Source organism: Pelobates fuscus, chromosome 9 (genome assembly GCF_036172605.1).
Source record: "Pelobates fuscus isolate aPelFus1 chromosome 9, aPelFus1.pri, whole genome shotgun sequence".
In the NCBI taxonomy this organism is placed as follows: Eukaryota; Metazoa; Chordata; class Amphibia; order Anura; family Pelobatidae; genus Pelobates; species Pelobates fuscus.
Window position 1 is genome coordinate 84,658,307 of NC_086325.1, and position 16,430 is coordinate 84,674,736.

The 16,430-nt window shown below is 41.4% G+C and overlaps 1 protein-coding gene across 5 annotated transcripts in view; it reads left to right on the top strand.

Moving 5' to 3' along the window:
• LOC134572862 (phosphatidylinositol-binding clathrin assembly protein-like) overlaps window positions 1-16,430 on the top strand; it is an 83,291-nt gene that overhangs the window by 32,827 nt on the left and 34,034 nt on the right. For all 5 annotated transcript variants that reach the window (XM_063432121.1, XM_063432118.1, XM_063432119.1 and 2 more), the window contains exons 4-9: window positions 3,734-3,836; window positions 3,917-4,010; window positions 4,125-4,236; window positions 4,607-4,713; window positions 5,261-5,302; window positions 5,912-5,997. In XM_063432121.1, coding sequence (XP_063288191.1) covers window positions 3,734-3,836; window positions 3,917-4,010; window positions 4,125-4,236; window positions 4,607-4,713; window positions 5,261-5,302; window positions 5,912-5,997 — 544 coding nt within the window. The remainder of the gene's footprint in view (window positions 1-3,733; window positions 3,837-3,916; window positions 4,011-4,124; window positions 4,237-4,606; window positions 4,714-5,260; window positions 5,303-5,911; window positions 5,998-16,430) is intronic.

The window sequence follows — 16,430 nt, forward strand, 5'->3', positions numbered from 1 at the left end:
TGAGTTGGCTCGAGCTGACCGGCAGAAGGCAGGAGGATGCAGAGATCTCCTGACTTCAAACAGTAAGTACACTTATTTTAAAAATTGAGTGTGAGAGACAGTGTGTGTATTTTTTAACAATATTTATTTTAAAAGTATGTGTTTGTATACTAGATACTTTTGGCTTAGAAGGGTTGCCGTAGGAGGGGGGCAGGCACAGACAGCGAGCTGAGCTGTCAGTCAGCACAGCTTGTAAACGCGCACATGAGCGGTAGAGCGCTCAGTGTTCATTCATAGGGCGACATTCTATGAAGAATCAGATTGGTGCTGTGCATGCTCACCAGATTGCTATGACTCTTCTCTAAGAGAAGTGTCTGAGCCCTGCTGCATTGTCATTTTGACGATAAAGGGGGCGCAGCCTGCCAAGAATCTCTGCGCTGGAGCGGAGGTAAGTTTATATCATAAAAAGGACTCTGATTTATTTATTTTTAAATGGGAAGTTCATATTAAAGCAAGAAAGAAGGCTAGGGGACCTGTCTTTCTTGCTTTTATATGTTGACTATAGTGCTCCTTTAATACTTTTTACACTTTCATTTTGTGGAACTCCCACATTTCTAGCTGTGGTGGTGGTCTATTCCATTGTGATCATCATAGAATAAATTGTAACTATTCAGCAATTTATAAGCTTCCTATTATGTTGGTCTGCCCAACACTATATTTTAATATAGTCAAAATGAACATGTATGCACCCATACACACAACACTTGCATTTAACTACAAATTAGAACTTTAAAGATGCGTTTGAAATACGATAATTTAGCTTAAAGCAGCACTGTCATGCCGAACTTACCTTTCTTTAATCGATTCCTCTTCTCTCCCTCTCTTAGGATCTGTTCATTTCTTCCTGTCTGCTCTCATTTTCTTTAAAACATAACCCATAGTAGGAACTATTTGTCTTATGGAGGTTTCCTATGCCTGACAAGCGGAGGAGCAAAGTGTGCTTAATTTCCAGTGGTCAGAGCAATGTCCCACAATTCTCACCTTTCCTCTGTGTTCCTGGAAAGCCTCCTTTTACTTTTCCCGAACTTCCTGTCATTTAGACAGAACGCCGACGAAACTACCGAATTGCGTCCTTACAGAATCAGAACAGTTTCTCCATTTGTGTTAAAATGCAATTCGGGTCTCTCTCTCTCTCTCTCTCTCTCTCTCTCTCTCTCTCTCTCTCTCTCTCTCTCTCTCTCTCTCTCTCTCTCTCTCTCTCTCTCTCTCTCTCTCTCTCTCTCTCTCTCTCTCTATCTTTCTCTCTCTCTTTTTTTTTATTTTTATTTTTTATTTTTTTGGATTGGAATTTCATTCGAATGAATGAAACTCCGATCCTGCCGCGACTGCGTCTTGCAGCTGCTAGGTAGATGGCTACCTGATACCGTGGGAATTAAGGAGTTATCTATCAAAAGGCTGAAAGACCTAAATTGGTCTTTCAGCCAAATGTACTAATACTAAGTAAAAATGACTTGGTATTAGTAAATTCTGCCCCTACTCACTATAGCGCGAGAAGGGGCATGTCTATGTGTGTGTGTGTGTGTGTGTGTGTATATATATGTATATGTGTGTGTATATATATATATATATATATATATATATATATATATATATATATATATATATATATATATATATATATATATATATATAAATAATATAAAAAGGTTAAGACCTATTGTCCTCCCCCTGGCCCCCATCCCTGAGCGGCTGGTGGGGGCCCTCAATAACAATAAAGGGGTGGGGGGGAGGAGAGAACACACCTGTTGTTGTCCTTTGGAACTTTCCCACGTGGTGTAAAATGGCAGAGCACTCTGGTTGGAATTAAAATTGAAAGCAACCAATCAGTCCCGAATTGCGTCCGGGAAAAGTGAAAGGAGGCTTCACAGGAACACGGAGGAAAGGTGAGGTTTGTGGGAAAATTGCTCTGACCACCGGAAATGAAGCACACTTTGCTCCTCCGCTGGTCATAGCTTGTCAGGCGTAGGAAACCTCCATAAGACAAATAGTCCCTACTTTGTCTTATGTTTTAAAGAAAACTAGAGCAGACAGGAAGAAATGAAGAACAGATCCTGACAGAGGGAGAGTAGAGGAATCGATTGAAGAAAGGTAAGTTCGGCATGACAGTGCTGCTTTAATGCACATATCTGCAATGTCACTGCTCAGTTCTCTGCCAATTAATCACTATTTATACAGCCTTAGCCACACCTCCCCAGGCAGTTTGAACCTTCATACAGCTCTTTCAGCACAGTGTATTTACTTTTAGAAGTTCTAATATCCTGCTCTGTTAATTGACCTTTAATCACACGCAAGAGACTGCTGCAAGCGTGAGATAAGAACTTATCCAAAATAAACCCCAATAAAGAAAGCTTTAAAAATGGACCTCTTTTTCAGGAAATGGGTAAGGATGCTGTGAGAGTCAGGGGAGATGTGGCTAGGGCTATCTAAAGTAATTTTTAACTTCTAGATCACAGTTAATTGAGCACTGACTGCACAGCCAGCATGATCTGTACACGAAGGCCACTTCATTAAACTAACACTTAAAGCCCCATAGCAACATCATCTCAAATAACTACTTTGGGTTTGAACTGTTTATCAGCAGTTTAACCCCTTAACGAAAGATGACCCAGAACTTTCAGGCACCATAACTTCTGCATTGAGAAAAAGTTTGAAATTGTGCAAAGCTGAAATTATTTTGGTGTTGAAGTGTCTTTCCCTTTAAGTTTGTAATCTGATTTTAAAAAGTACTATATTTTGCGATATAAATAGTATGGAATGATTGGGCATTGTTAAAAACCCTAGAACAAAAGTCTTGACTAAGCCACTCTGGGATTCTTTAAGCTTGTGTATCACTAAGCAATGTCCTACGCAATACACTGAAAACTCTTGTGTGCCTGTGTCGATAGAAGACTTGCTTTGTCATCAATGTCCTGTTAGTTTTAAGGCTAGAAATACTTTTTAGCCTGTATAGCTGGGTTGCTCTTCTTTAGAACCTGCAGTTCAATTTAATGCAAAACATAATTTCAATGATGCTGTATATGTAATGTTTGCAGATTCAAGAAGAAAGGGGAAATAGTTGCAGGAAGACAGGGAAAAAATAGAGTGTGAGAACGTAACAAAAATATAATGCAAGCCGGCACCACATTACTTCCTGTACTTTGGTTATGGTTTTTGATGACGGATGTGGCTGTGGAATTTAATTTACTGTTCTAAAAATATACTGCATATTTAAATCTGTTTACTAAACCATATGTTGCAGCGAGTGTTTGACCATCTGGCAAAATTTAGGTCATAATCACATTTTTTTTTTTTTTTTTTAAACCTAAATTTTACAAGTCTGTTGTCAACCCACCACAATCTTCTATTTACTAGATCATTAAGAATATTGAAAACTGGCGGCCTATCAAGCTAGTCATTATGTGATATCATGCAGTGATTTTATACCATTCCTTAGAGACTCTAGTGAATTTTTTTTTTTTGTTTGTTTTTTTTTTAAAGCAATTTACTCACTAAAAAATGACTGGTCTATATGTACATTTTTCAGTTTAGTATTACTGAGGACTTGTTTAGAAGCTGCTGTCCTGAAATATTTATACAGGCTTCTATGTAAATGTAGCATAATCTCTTAATTACATTATGTTGAACACTGAACTATAAATTTCAAGGCTTTGTCTGTTAGTCACAAAACACAACTGAAATGCATTGTCTTTTCTAGGCTATGACATGTCAACCTTCATCCGACGTTACAGCCGATATTTAAATGAGAAAGCACTTTCCTACAGACTAGTAGCTGTCGACTTCACCAAAATGAAAAGAGGGTATGGCAAATATCATGCTTGGTTATTACCTTTGCCACCACAAACTGTAATCTATAAATGTGATTTATTTCACGTTTCAGAGTAGATGGCGTGATGAGAACTATGGCTACTGAAAAGCTATTGAAGACTCTACCAATCATTCAAAACCAATTGGATGCTCTTCTAGATTTTGATGTAGGTATCAAAAGAAAATAAAAAAGAAGCAAGAAGACAGTGAAGTTGGAACAATTATGTACCGTAACAAAACACAGCGTCAACTTCACATAATGTTTTTTGTCTTTGAAATAGGCAAACCCAAATGAGCTCACGAATGGTGTTATAAACACAGGCTTCATGCTTCTTTTCAAAGACTCGATTCGGTTATTTGCTGCTTACAATGAAGGTGTTATTAACTTGCTAGGTATGTGTGACAACTGACGTAATTCAACCCATTACGTTGTAGGTATTTATTTGTTACTGGTTTTGGAACTATCAATGTGCAGTGTTGCATAGACTTTTTGATCAGTAATCTGTATATATTGCTAATTCTACTAATGAGAATAAGCCAGTGTGCTTCCTTTTTTATAAGCCTTATCTTTCTATAAAGTGTATGAAATCTAGTTTTACATAAAACTATTCAAAGAGGAACTGTACAGTTTAAAAGCTTGAATTATTTTATTTTTCCACATAGCCTGTTCATAGTGTGTTATGGTCTTCTTGCATCCCATGTCAGATATTTACAAACTATTTTGCCTTTGTGTGTGTGTGTTTTTTTTTTTTTTTTATTGTAGAAAAATACTTTGACATGAAGAAGACCCAGTGTAAAGATGCTCTGGATATGTATAAGAAATTCCTTGCCCGCATGACAAAACTGTCAGAATTTCTCAAAGTAGCAGAGGTATGTGCTCTCCGTTTAGTATCAAAGGGGCCTTATTTAGCTATTGGCACTGGTACAGTAGCATGTGTGCATGTGACAACTTGAATGCTGAAACAAGCTATATTGATAAGTAAATGGCCATTGAATGCTAAATAAAACTCACACTATTAATGCTCTTTTGCTTGATACCATTTTCATTTCTGTTCCTGTTTTGTGTTGTTACCGAAAGCAATTTGTAAGATTTGTACCTTAGCATATACCATTCATTTTCCAAATAATGTATTTGAACATTAAATTATTTTTTAAAATAACATTGGCTATTTCATAATTAATACTATTGAGTGCATCAAAAGGAACTGCATGATAAGTGCTTGATATTTTTATTTGTTTTTAATTGTTTTTACCATTTTTCTGTTTGCCAATGCAACTGTACCAGTTCAGAAAGTTAGTAATGTCCCTTTCTCTGCCATCTTGTGTGTAAACATTCAAATTCCATAGCACTCTCCATTACCACTGCATGAAGTAATGTACATTTTTTTTTCCTCCTCCTGTTTTTTTGTGAACTCAGCAAGTTGGAATTGATCAGGGTGACATTCCAGATCTTACTCAGGTCAGTGTGCATTCCATGTTCATTTAATCTGATATTTTTGTTGCTCCTTTTTTTTTTTTTTGCCTTTTTTTTCCTCCATAATTCATTATCTTGAGAATTGTTCTCTTCCATATAAATTGCTTATATGGAAATGCATACCTGTGAGTTGGTGTATCGGAATTCTTCATCTCTGTTGTCAATTGAATAACTTATTTATTGTACTGTAAATTATGCTGGTCTAACTATAACATAATGTTTGGATCATCTGAGTTTGGGAGGTATCTAGAAGAGGATTTGCTACTTGCTTATGTGTTACCCATGCCGCAGCACAAACACTGTTTTTGTTTGATTCCATGGTCAGCTTGGATGACGTATTAACTTTTTTTAATTTTTATTTTTTATGCAATTTTATTTTTATTTCTATTTCTTTTTACAACGCACATCCATGTGCATGAAGTAATGCACAGTCACTGGGTAACTCATTATGTTTGTTTTTTACATTTATTTCTTAGTGTAAGCATGTTTAAATTTTAAGGCATTATCTTTACCGCTGAAATCACTTGAGGATTTTTCTTTTTCCTGTTTGGGTTTTGTCTGTGCAGGCGCTATAATGTGACTGTTAATTTACAGGCACCCAGCAGTTTGCTTGACGCCCTTGAACAACACTTGGCATCTCTTGAAGGAAAGAAAACAAAGGAAGTATCTGCAGCCAGTCGGTGAGTTCCATTAAATAGCCAAAAAAACACAAACTCTTGTGTCGCACCAGCCAGGGCCGGATTAAGAGCACAGTGGGCCTGGTGCTGACAATTATGATGGGCCTAATTACGTAATCTTATCAACCAAAAATACTAAAACAGTCATACCTCCCAAGCGTCATGAATCTGATGGAGATGGTGCTGGAGGGAAACAAACACATACTCTATGCTAATTTCTCTCTAATTTATGCTTTCATCTTTCAAGTAAATCCATAACCCCTAACAGCAGTGTCCAGTGAAGCAGGAAGTCAATGGGCGGGGTAAAAGGGTGTGCCACTGGTGCGAATCACGTGACCAGACCTGCCAAATGTGGTGAACATGCCCAAAAAGGGGGCATGTTTGTCCAAAGAATTGGAAGGTCAGTCTGGCATGAATTAATGTCAGGCTGCCTGCCAATCTGAGTAGGGCATACTATGCAGGCAGCACCTGAGTAGGGCATACTATGTAGGGCATACTATGAAGGTCAGTCTGGCATGAATTAATGTCAGGCTGCCTGCCAATCTGAGTAGGGCATACTATGCAGGCAGCTTGACATAAATGTGTCTAATGATGCGCTCACTCCATGCTTTCTAAGGACTGTCCCCTAGCACTCGCTGGTCCACTTGTCTCCTTTCCTTCTTACTAGCAGGCAGAAGTTCCTGCTATATAGTCTGAGACAGAGAGAAGGTGTATGTAGTGAGTGTAGAAGAAAGGGAACATGCCACAGTGTTAGAGAGACCAACGTCTGCATTACCTAAACTAATTTTCATGTCAGCCAGTCCACACAAGTTTTGTTCCCATACATCCCTCTTAAGCTTCCAAACTTAAAGGGACACTATAGTCACCAGAACAACTACAGCTTATTGTATTTGTTCGGGTAAGTAGAATCATTCCATTCAGGATTTTTGCAGTAAACACTGTCTTTTCAGAGAAAATAACTCCACTGGCCGCTCCTTAGATGGCTGCTAGAGGTGCTTCCTGGGGCAGTACTGCCTAGTGTGCAGCACTGCCATTCAGTGTCTCCACCCTCTGCATGCAGACACTGAACTTTCCTCATAGAGATGCATTGATTCAATTTATCTTTATGAGGAGATGCTGATTGGCCAGGGCTATGTTGGACTTGTGCTGGCTCTGCCCCAGATCTGCCTAGTTGACAGTCTCAGCCAATCCTATGGGGAAGTATTGTAATTTGCTCAGACCACCACTTCTGAGCCAGCAGCTGCAGACTTGAATACAAGTAATATTTTACTATATTTACTATATTTTACTATATTTAGGGAGGCAAGAAGGGGCCAGGGTGGTGGTTTTAACATAATAGGGTCAGAAATACAGAAATAATAGATTGTGTTCCTGACCCTATAGTGCTCCTTTAACCCCTTAAGGACACGTGACATGTCATGATTCCCTTTTATTCCAGAAGTTTGGTCCTTAAGGGGTTAAGCAAGAGTATGTGAAGAGTAGTTAAGGTTGCCACCTTTCTTGGAAAAAAATACCAGCCTTAATCATTTGTATAATTAATTAGTTATGCGTGACATCACATGATGTAAATCACAAGGAGTGACATCAGAGAAAATCCAGTAAAATCACCAACAAACTACTCAGTTTGATTCTGCTGTATAGATGGATTGCTCCCAGTGTCTCCCTGTCACCCAGTGTTTCAGTGTCTCTATGTATCACAGTGTCAGTGTCCCCATGTTGCCCAGTCCCCTAGTCTCCCAGTGTCTCAGTGTCCCCATTTCTCCCAGTGTCCCAATGTCTCAGTGTGTCCCCATGTCACTAGGATACTGGGGACACAGAGACATGGGGACACTGAGAGACCCGGGGACACTGGGAGACATAGCGACACAGATATTTAGGGAAACTTGGAGAAACGGGGACACTCAGACACTAGGGACACATACACTGGGAGACATGGGGACACTGAAACATTTGGGGACACTAAGACATGGGAACACAGACACTGGGAGACTAGGGGACACTGGCTGGGAGACAGACACTTGTGGACACTGGGAGACATGGGGACAGTTGTGGACATAGATATGGGGACACTGGGACATATAGGGACACTGGGAGACATGGGGACACCAGGCACACTGAGACACTAGGAACACAGACACTGGGAGACATAGGGACACTGAAACATTTGGGGACACTAAAACACTAGGGACACTAGGGGACACTGGGAGACACACTTGTGGAGACATGGGGACATAGACATGGGGACACTGGGACATATAGGGACACTAGGCACACTGAGAGACATGGGACACAGACACTGGGAGACTTGGGGACACTGAGACAATAGGGACACTGGCTGGGGGACATGGGGACATAGTGTCTCCGTGTCCCAATGTCACTATGTCTCACAGCATCCCCATGTGTCTCAGCATCCCCATGTGTCTCAGCATCCCCATGTGTCTCAGCATCCCCATGTGTCTCAGCATCCCCATGTGTCTCAGCATCCCCATGTGTCTCAGCATCCCCATGTGTCTCAGCATCCCCATGTGTCTCAGCATCCCCATGTGTCTCAGCATCCCCATGTGTCTCAGCATCCCCATGTGTCTCAGCATCCCCATGTGTCTCAGCATCCCCATGTGTCTCAGCATCCCCATGTGTCTCAGCATCCCCATGTGTCTCAGCATCCCCATGTGTCTCAGCATCCCCATGTGTCTCAGCATCCCCATGTGTCTCAGCATCCCCATGTGTCTCAGCATCCCCATGTGTCTCAGCATCCCCATGTGTCTCAGCATCCCCATGTGTCTCAGCATCCCCATGTGTCTCAGCGTCCCCATGTGTCTCAGCGTCCCCATGTGTCTCAGCGTCCCCATGTGTCTCAGCGTCCCCATGTGTCTCAGCGTCCCCATGTGTCTCAGCGTCCCCATGTGTCTCAGCGTCCCCATGTGTCTCAGCGTCCCCATGTTTCCCAGTGTCCTCAAGTGTCTCAGTGTACCCAGGTCTCCCAGTGTCTGTGTCCCCATGTGTCCTAGTGTCTCTGTGTCCCCATGTGTCCTAGTGTCTGTGTCCCCTAGTGTCCTAGTGTCTGTGTCCCCTAGTGTCCTAGTGTCTCAGTGTCCCCTAGTGTCTCTGTGTCCCCTAGGGTCTGTGTCCCCATGTTTTCAAGTGTCCCCAAGTTCCTCAGTGTTCCCAGGTCTCCTAGTGTCCCCAAGTTCCTCAGTGTTCCCAGGTCTCCTAGTGTCTCAGTGTCCCCTAGTGATTGTGTCCCCATGTGTCCCCTAGTGTCTGTGTCCCCTAGTGTCTGTGTCCCCTAGTGTCTGTGTCCCCTAGTGTCTGTGTCCCCTAGTGTCTGTGTCCCCTAGTGTCTGTGTCCCCTAGTGTCTGTGTCCCCTAGTGTCTGTGTCCCCTAGTGTCTGTGTCCCCTAGTGTCTGTGTCCCCTAGTGTCTGTGTCCCCTAGTGTCTGTGTCCCCTAGTGTCTGTGTCCCCTAGTGTCTGTGTCCCCTAGTGTCTGTGTCCCCTAGTGTCTGTGTCCCCATGTGTCTGTGTCCCCATGTGTCTGTGTCCCCATGTGTCTGTGTCCCCATGTGTCTGTGTCCCCATGTGTCTGTGTCCCCATGTGTCTGTGTCCCCATGTGTCTGTGTCCCCATGTGTCTGTGTCCCCATGTGTCTGTGTCCCCATGTGTCTGTGTCCCCATGTGTCTGTGTCCCCATGTGTCTGTGTCCCCATGTGTCTGTGTCCCCATGTGTCTGTGTCCCCATGTGTCTGTGTCCCCATGTGTCTGTGTCCCCATGTGTCTGTGTCCCCATGTGTCTGTGTCCCCATGTGTCTGTGTCCCCATGTGTCTGTGTCCCCATGTGTCTGTGTCCCCATGTGTCTGTGTCCCCATGTGTCTGTGTCCCCATGTGTCTGTGTCCCCATGTGTCTGTGTCCCCATGTGTCTGTGTCCCCATGTGTCTGTGTCCCCATGTGTCTGTGTCCCCATGTGTCTGTGTCCCCATGTGTCTGTGTCCCCATGTGTCTGTGTCCCCATGTGTCTGTGTCCCCATGTGTCTGTGTCCCCATGTGTCTGTGTCCCCATGTGTCTGTGTCCCCATGTGTCTGTGTCCCCATGTGTCTGTGTCCCCATGTGTCTGTGTCCCCATGTGTCTGTGTCCCCATGTGTCTGTGTCCCCATGTGTCTGTGTCCCCATGTGTCTGTGTCCCCATGTGTCTGTGTCCCCATGTGTCTGTGTCCCCATGTGTCTGTGTCCCCATGTGTCTGTGTCCCCATGTGTCTGTGTCCCCATGTGTCTGTGTCCCCATGTGTCTCTGTGTCCCCATGTGTCTCTGTGTCCCCATGTGTCTCTGTGTCCCCATGTGTCTCTGTGTCCCCATGTGTCTCTGTGTCCCCATGTGTCTCTGTGTCCCCATGTGTCTCTGTGTCCCCATGTGTCTCTGTGTCCCCATGTGTCTCTGTGTCCCCATGTGTCTCTGTGTCCCCATGTGTCTCTGTGTCCCCATGTGTCTCTGTGTCCCCATGTGTCTCTGTGTCCCCATGTGTCTCTGTGTCCCCATGTGTCTCTGTGTCCCCATGTGTCTCTGTGTCCCCATGTGTCTCAGTGTCCCCATGTGTCTCAGTGTCCCCATATGACCCTGCTGCCTTTCCCCCCATTCCTCACTTACCTGAGCTGTAGAGCTGCTGTCTGGACTGTCTGGACCACGGATCAGTGAGTAGTAGAGAGAGGCAGGGATATGCTGTAACTTCCTATCCCTGCCTCTCTCCACACACAGTGACCCCTACTGGCCGGTGCTGGTATTGCAGAGCAATCTCCATTTATTCTGAGAAAATTACCTGTATTTGTATTGCCGGTATTACTGGAATACCAGCACGGCCAGGCAGCCTCAAATACCGGCTGTACCAGTAAGGCAGCCTCAAATACCGGCTGTGCCAGTAAAAAAAACAGGTAAACCTAAGAGTAGTGTGTTAAAAAAAAAAAAAGGGGGTATTTTTTTTTTTGTTTTTTTTTTGTTTTTTTTTTAAATGGGTCTATTCCATGGGCCTGGGCCTGGGCCTGGAGCTGCAGCTCCATCAGCCCCTATGTTAATCCGGCCCTGGCACCAGCTACTGACCTCTGGCAATATCTTGACCAACTGCTTCTTGGGAACTGTAGTACACATCATCCAGCGCAACCAGAGTTTATTGTCCCTGACCTGTATATAACATGTAGAAAGTTAAAGGGACACTATAGTCACCAGAACAACTATAGCTTATTGCATTTGTTCTGGTGAGTAGAATCATTACCTTCAGGATTTTTGCTGTAAACACTGTCTTTTCAGAGAAAATGCAGTGTTTACATTACAGCCTAGTGATAACTTCACTGGCCACTCCTCAGATAGCTGCTAGAGCTGCTTCCTATCTCAGTCGTGCCTAGTGTGCATCACACCATATCAGTATCTCCTCCCTCTGCATGCAAACACTGAACTTTCCTCATAGAGTTTCATTGATTCAATTCATCTCTATGAGAAGATGCTGATTGGCCAGGGCTGTGTTTGACTTGTGTTGGCTTTGCCCCTGATCTGCCTCCTTCACAGTCTCAGCCAATCATATGGGGAAGCATTGTGATTGGTTCAGAACAGCACTTCTGATGATGTCAGCAGACAGCTTGCAGGTTTGAGGCAGACAGGCGCAGAATGTGGCCATTCATAGATATATTTTTTATTATTTTTTTTGTATTTTAATTTATAGTTTACTGCATAGTTTCAGTGTGCCTCTCTCTCTTTTTTTTTTTTTTTTTTTTTTTTTTTTTTTTAAATGGAGTGTTGTGGTAGTTTCACACTAGAAGAGCTAAAAAATGTTTTCACAAGGCTTTTGACAATTCTTGAAATTTAATTGATGAAGTTATTTATTTTTTGGTGGTAAATAAAACAAATGTATATAGTTTGCTGGATTATGTTCTTCACTGCCATTGCTCACATATTTTGTATAATGCTTTCAAAATGTATATTTATCCTTCATATAAATACAAAGTATAGAGTTCTCAGTCCCTTACTTGTTCTAAGCTTTTCAAGCACCATTACGAATTCAGTGACGTAGAGTGGTCATGGTTCCTGCAGTCTGTATGTGCAACGTTGCACTGTGCAACTCCACCACGTCATTAAGACCTAACTAGCCATCAGCGATCCAGTGTCTAAGGCCGGCAAATATTACTTCTATGTATTGTCCTATGCACAGAATTGCATTCATTGGCTGTGGTCTAAGCCAATGAGTGGGCAGCTGGAGTGACTCCTGGCTTTTGCAGCTCTGCAGAAGCTGAATGTTGTCACCACCTAGAGAGGAGACCAGGTGCCTGGCAAGACCCAAGTAAGAGGGCAAACTATTGTAAAACATTTTTCCCATTTACCAGGAAACAAGGCCAGGGTACTTCTGGCATCATTTAAGTCTGGAGGGCACTACCATTCTGCAGAGCTAGGTACATTAGTTTGGATACAGAGATGAATTCCCTCTCTCATTAATGTGACTCTTGTATATTTGTTATTTTGTGTTCGTGCAGGGCAGACATTTCCCTTGTTGTATTGGACTGACCATTCATTAAGGATTGTTATCATTCAAAATTCTGAGGCAAGTGCCAACACTCTATTCACTGTCCACAAATAAAGTGAGAGTCTGGCTATGCCCAATTTGGTAGTGAATGGGGTTTGTTTTCCAAGACACACATGCCATTGACTTCACAAAAATGTCTGCCACCAGGTAAATATTTGTGTACAAACCCCTTCCTAATAGCTCTGCACACTTACTATACCGTTTTCAGAATTTGAAATAAGCTTCATGCTCTGGATATTCACGGGTTACCCATGTGAGAGCTACAAATACAGACTGCTAAAAAAAAAAAAAATTACTAAATTATTTTCCAGGATACATCTAGAATGACTCTATGGAACCTCTACAGTATTTTTTTGGCTAAGAATGGGTGCGCAAGTGACGATTTTACTGCTAAACTTTTTATTAAAGATTACATAAAAGCTGGAGTCAACCTATTAGAGTCCTGATACGAGAAGGTTTTGCTCCGTACTGCATTACAAAAGACCAGTGTGCCATGGCTCACAGACTGAAAACCACTTATCAAGAAGCTGAGAGGAAAGACATTACATTTGCACCTGATGTAATTCAAACCAAATAGATGATCTATTAAAAAAAAAAAAGTATTAATTAATACATATACATTTACATTGAAAAATATTTGGACACTGACACAATTGTCATAATTTTGGCTCTGTATGCCACCACAATGACTGAAATACTTGAGATACAATTGAAGTGCAAGCTTTCAGTTTTAATTTAAGTGGTCGAGCAAATATATTGTGTGAAACATTTAGGAATTGCAACCATTTTCATACTCAAATAGTCCAATTATTTCAGGGGCTCAAATGTAATTGACAAATGAACACAATCCTAAATAACATGTTTATTTTTAATACTTTGTTGAATTAAGTCAACCCTCTGTTCAGTGGTGGAACTAATGCAGATAGGGCCGTGGTGCAAGAAATTATTTTGGGGCCCCACCCAGCACCAACATATTGCGCAGTGATGGTGATGTAAGCATATTTTTTATGGTGGATGTTTGTGTGAAATTAAGGTGTCTATTTGTGTTTAGTGTTGAGATTTGAATGCAGTTGTGTGTTAATAAGTACTGTTGCTACTTATAAACAGTGGTGTACTTCTGTAGTGTGTTTGAATGCGGGGGTATGTTTTTGTGTAGTTTTGATGTTTGTGTATAATGCTGGTGTTTTAATACAGGAATGTGTTTGTAAGTAGTTTTAACATTTTATTGCAGGGGTGTGTTTGCATGTAGTATTGACATTTGATAGTAGGAGTGTGTTTGTAGTTTTAATGTTTGAGTGCTGGGATGTATTCACCTATACAAGCATGGCCACACTGTAACACAGAAACACATACACTAGCTTACACACACAGATACATATACCCCCCTCCACCCACACACACACTGGCACATGTGCACATACACTGGCACACACCGATACACATGCCCCAGTTGTCCCTATACCTTTTAGTTGCAGGGAGGTGATTCCCTGCGGTTTGCTGCCAATGATGGGAGTCTGTGTATCTATGCCTGCAGTGCTCTCCCTTCTCTCTGTGATCCTCTGTGTGGTCCCTCCTGCGCAGACCGTAGGCTGGGAGGAAGTGACAGATGGTTCCTTGATGAGATCTGCCCTGGATTTCTCAAAGTATCGCAGATACTGCAGGGACCTGTGTAGCAACAATGCCCATCGGGTGGCCCTTAGGGCATTGGCCATCCAATGGGCTACCATGGCGTGCGGGCCCCAGTAGTTCCACAACTGCCTCTGTATTTGCTCTTGTGAAATCTCATCTTCATGGTAGACTTACTTCCCTCCTGGAAAGTGTTCTTTACTTGGCTGGATGTTGTGTAGGGGTTATTCTTTACAATGGAAAGAATCCTACGATCATCAACCACTGTTGTTATCCGTGGACGTTCAGGCCCTTTTCTGTTATGGAGCTCCCCAATTTTTTTTATTTTTTTTCTCTTTCTCAGAATGTACCAAAATGTTGCATTGGCTACTCCTAATGTTCCTGCTATCTCTCTGGATTTCAAATTTTCATTTTTTTTTTTTTTGCAGCCTTAGGATATCCTATTTTACTTGCATTGAGCGTTCCTTTGACCGCATGTGGTGCGTTCACAGCAACCGCATGCAAAATGCCACACCTGGCATCAACTTCAGATCTTCTACCTGCTTAATTGATGAAGAATATAGCCCACACCTTTCCGTGAAACAGGTTTTGAGTCAATTATCCAATTGCTTTTGGTCTCTTGAAAAAGAGGGGGCTACATATTATTGAGCTGTAATTCCGGAATCCTTTCTCCAATTTGGGTTTGAATAACCTCAAATTAACCCCTTAAGGACCAAACTTCTGGAATAAAATGGAATCATGACATGTCACACATGTCATGTGTCCTTAAGGGGTTAAACCTCATTTTAAAGGTAAAATAGATGATTTGAAAAAATCTACAAAGTCGCTACAGATTAGCTAGAGTTTGAAGTTTACAACTCCAAGAATCTCTCCCTACTTGCTCCAGACATTTTAACTATGTGATGATTTTTTTTTTTTGCCTACTAATTCTGGTATAAAAAGGCTGTTTATTATATCATGTAAGTCCCAGATATGTATTCTTAAAAGCTTGGCTTGTCTCGGATTATTTACTTTTCGTTAGTTTAAAAAAAAAAAATAAAAAAAAAAAATTTTTATTATTATTTAAAGGGACACTCCACTGCCAAAACACAAAATAAATACAAATTACTGGTTAGTAGATGTACTCAAAATTAAACCTTGCATTAATTTAATTATGCATTTGTCCATTGAGGTTATATTTAAAAACGGCTTCCAAATCCTGCAGCTCTCTTGTTAATGAGATGTCTCTTTACAAGGCAGGTGCTCTGAGCAGTTGTCTGCTTTTTGTGTTTAGCTCCACTGGGCCTGTTATCTGCTTAAAGGGGGTGTAACCAACATACATTTTATAAAAGTGTCAATTTCTATTGAAATGTGCACTTTTGCAAAATGAAAAAATAGGACACTCTTCACATATAAAGCTATTCTGCAAATTAAACTGATTTAGGGGTCTGGAGTGTCCCTTTAAATAAATCCCACTTTGTTTCAGTCACATTGATTTCAGGCAGTTTATGCAAAATACTGTGATGAAAATCTTCAATTAATCCTATCTATCTATCAGTGTTACAAAATTTACCCAGGAAATGTGGCAATATTTAATTGGTCATGTACTTTATGCAAGCTTCACTTAAATAGAACAGTAAAGCCCACATTTACATCCTAATCACTGTAGGTTAATATCAAGCTGCTGATTTTTTTTTTTTTTAGGATGACTCTATTCCAAAAAGCCTGTAGTGTTTTAAAGTGGAGCTGGTTTGTTGCCTTCACAACTAAGGCCTCCATTTGACAAGCTTTCCAGTTGATTCAATACTGTTCTAAAAACTTTTCAAATTCTGTATCTGCAAAAAGTCAGAAAAACTTGATGAAATGGCGACTTCTGCAGAGAATTCATTTAGAATGTTTTTCCAACAGAATTGAATCATTTGAACACTTATTAAATCGAAGCCTAAGTCACCTAGACTGCAGTACAAATTTGCAAATTGTGGGGAGTCCTTGTACTTGTATCTTTTACTGCTACCAACTGGAAAAAGAAAGGGAAATTTAAACTTTACATTTACTAGCACAATTTATATAAACCAGTTGCGTGTTTTAGAACATCTTATTATGTTGTATATCCAAATACAGAACTCCACAGAAGCGAAACAATGTACAGCAATGTGTAAGCATATTACAGAACTCCACATCAGTAATCAGAAAAGTTAGATATTAGGACAAGATGGAGCATAACCTCTCCATTTAAAAAACATTTTTTTTTTTGCGCAACATTTATATGATG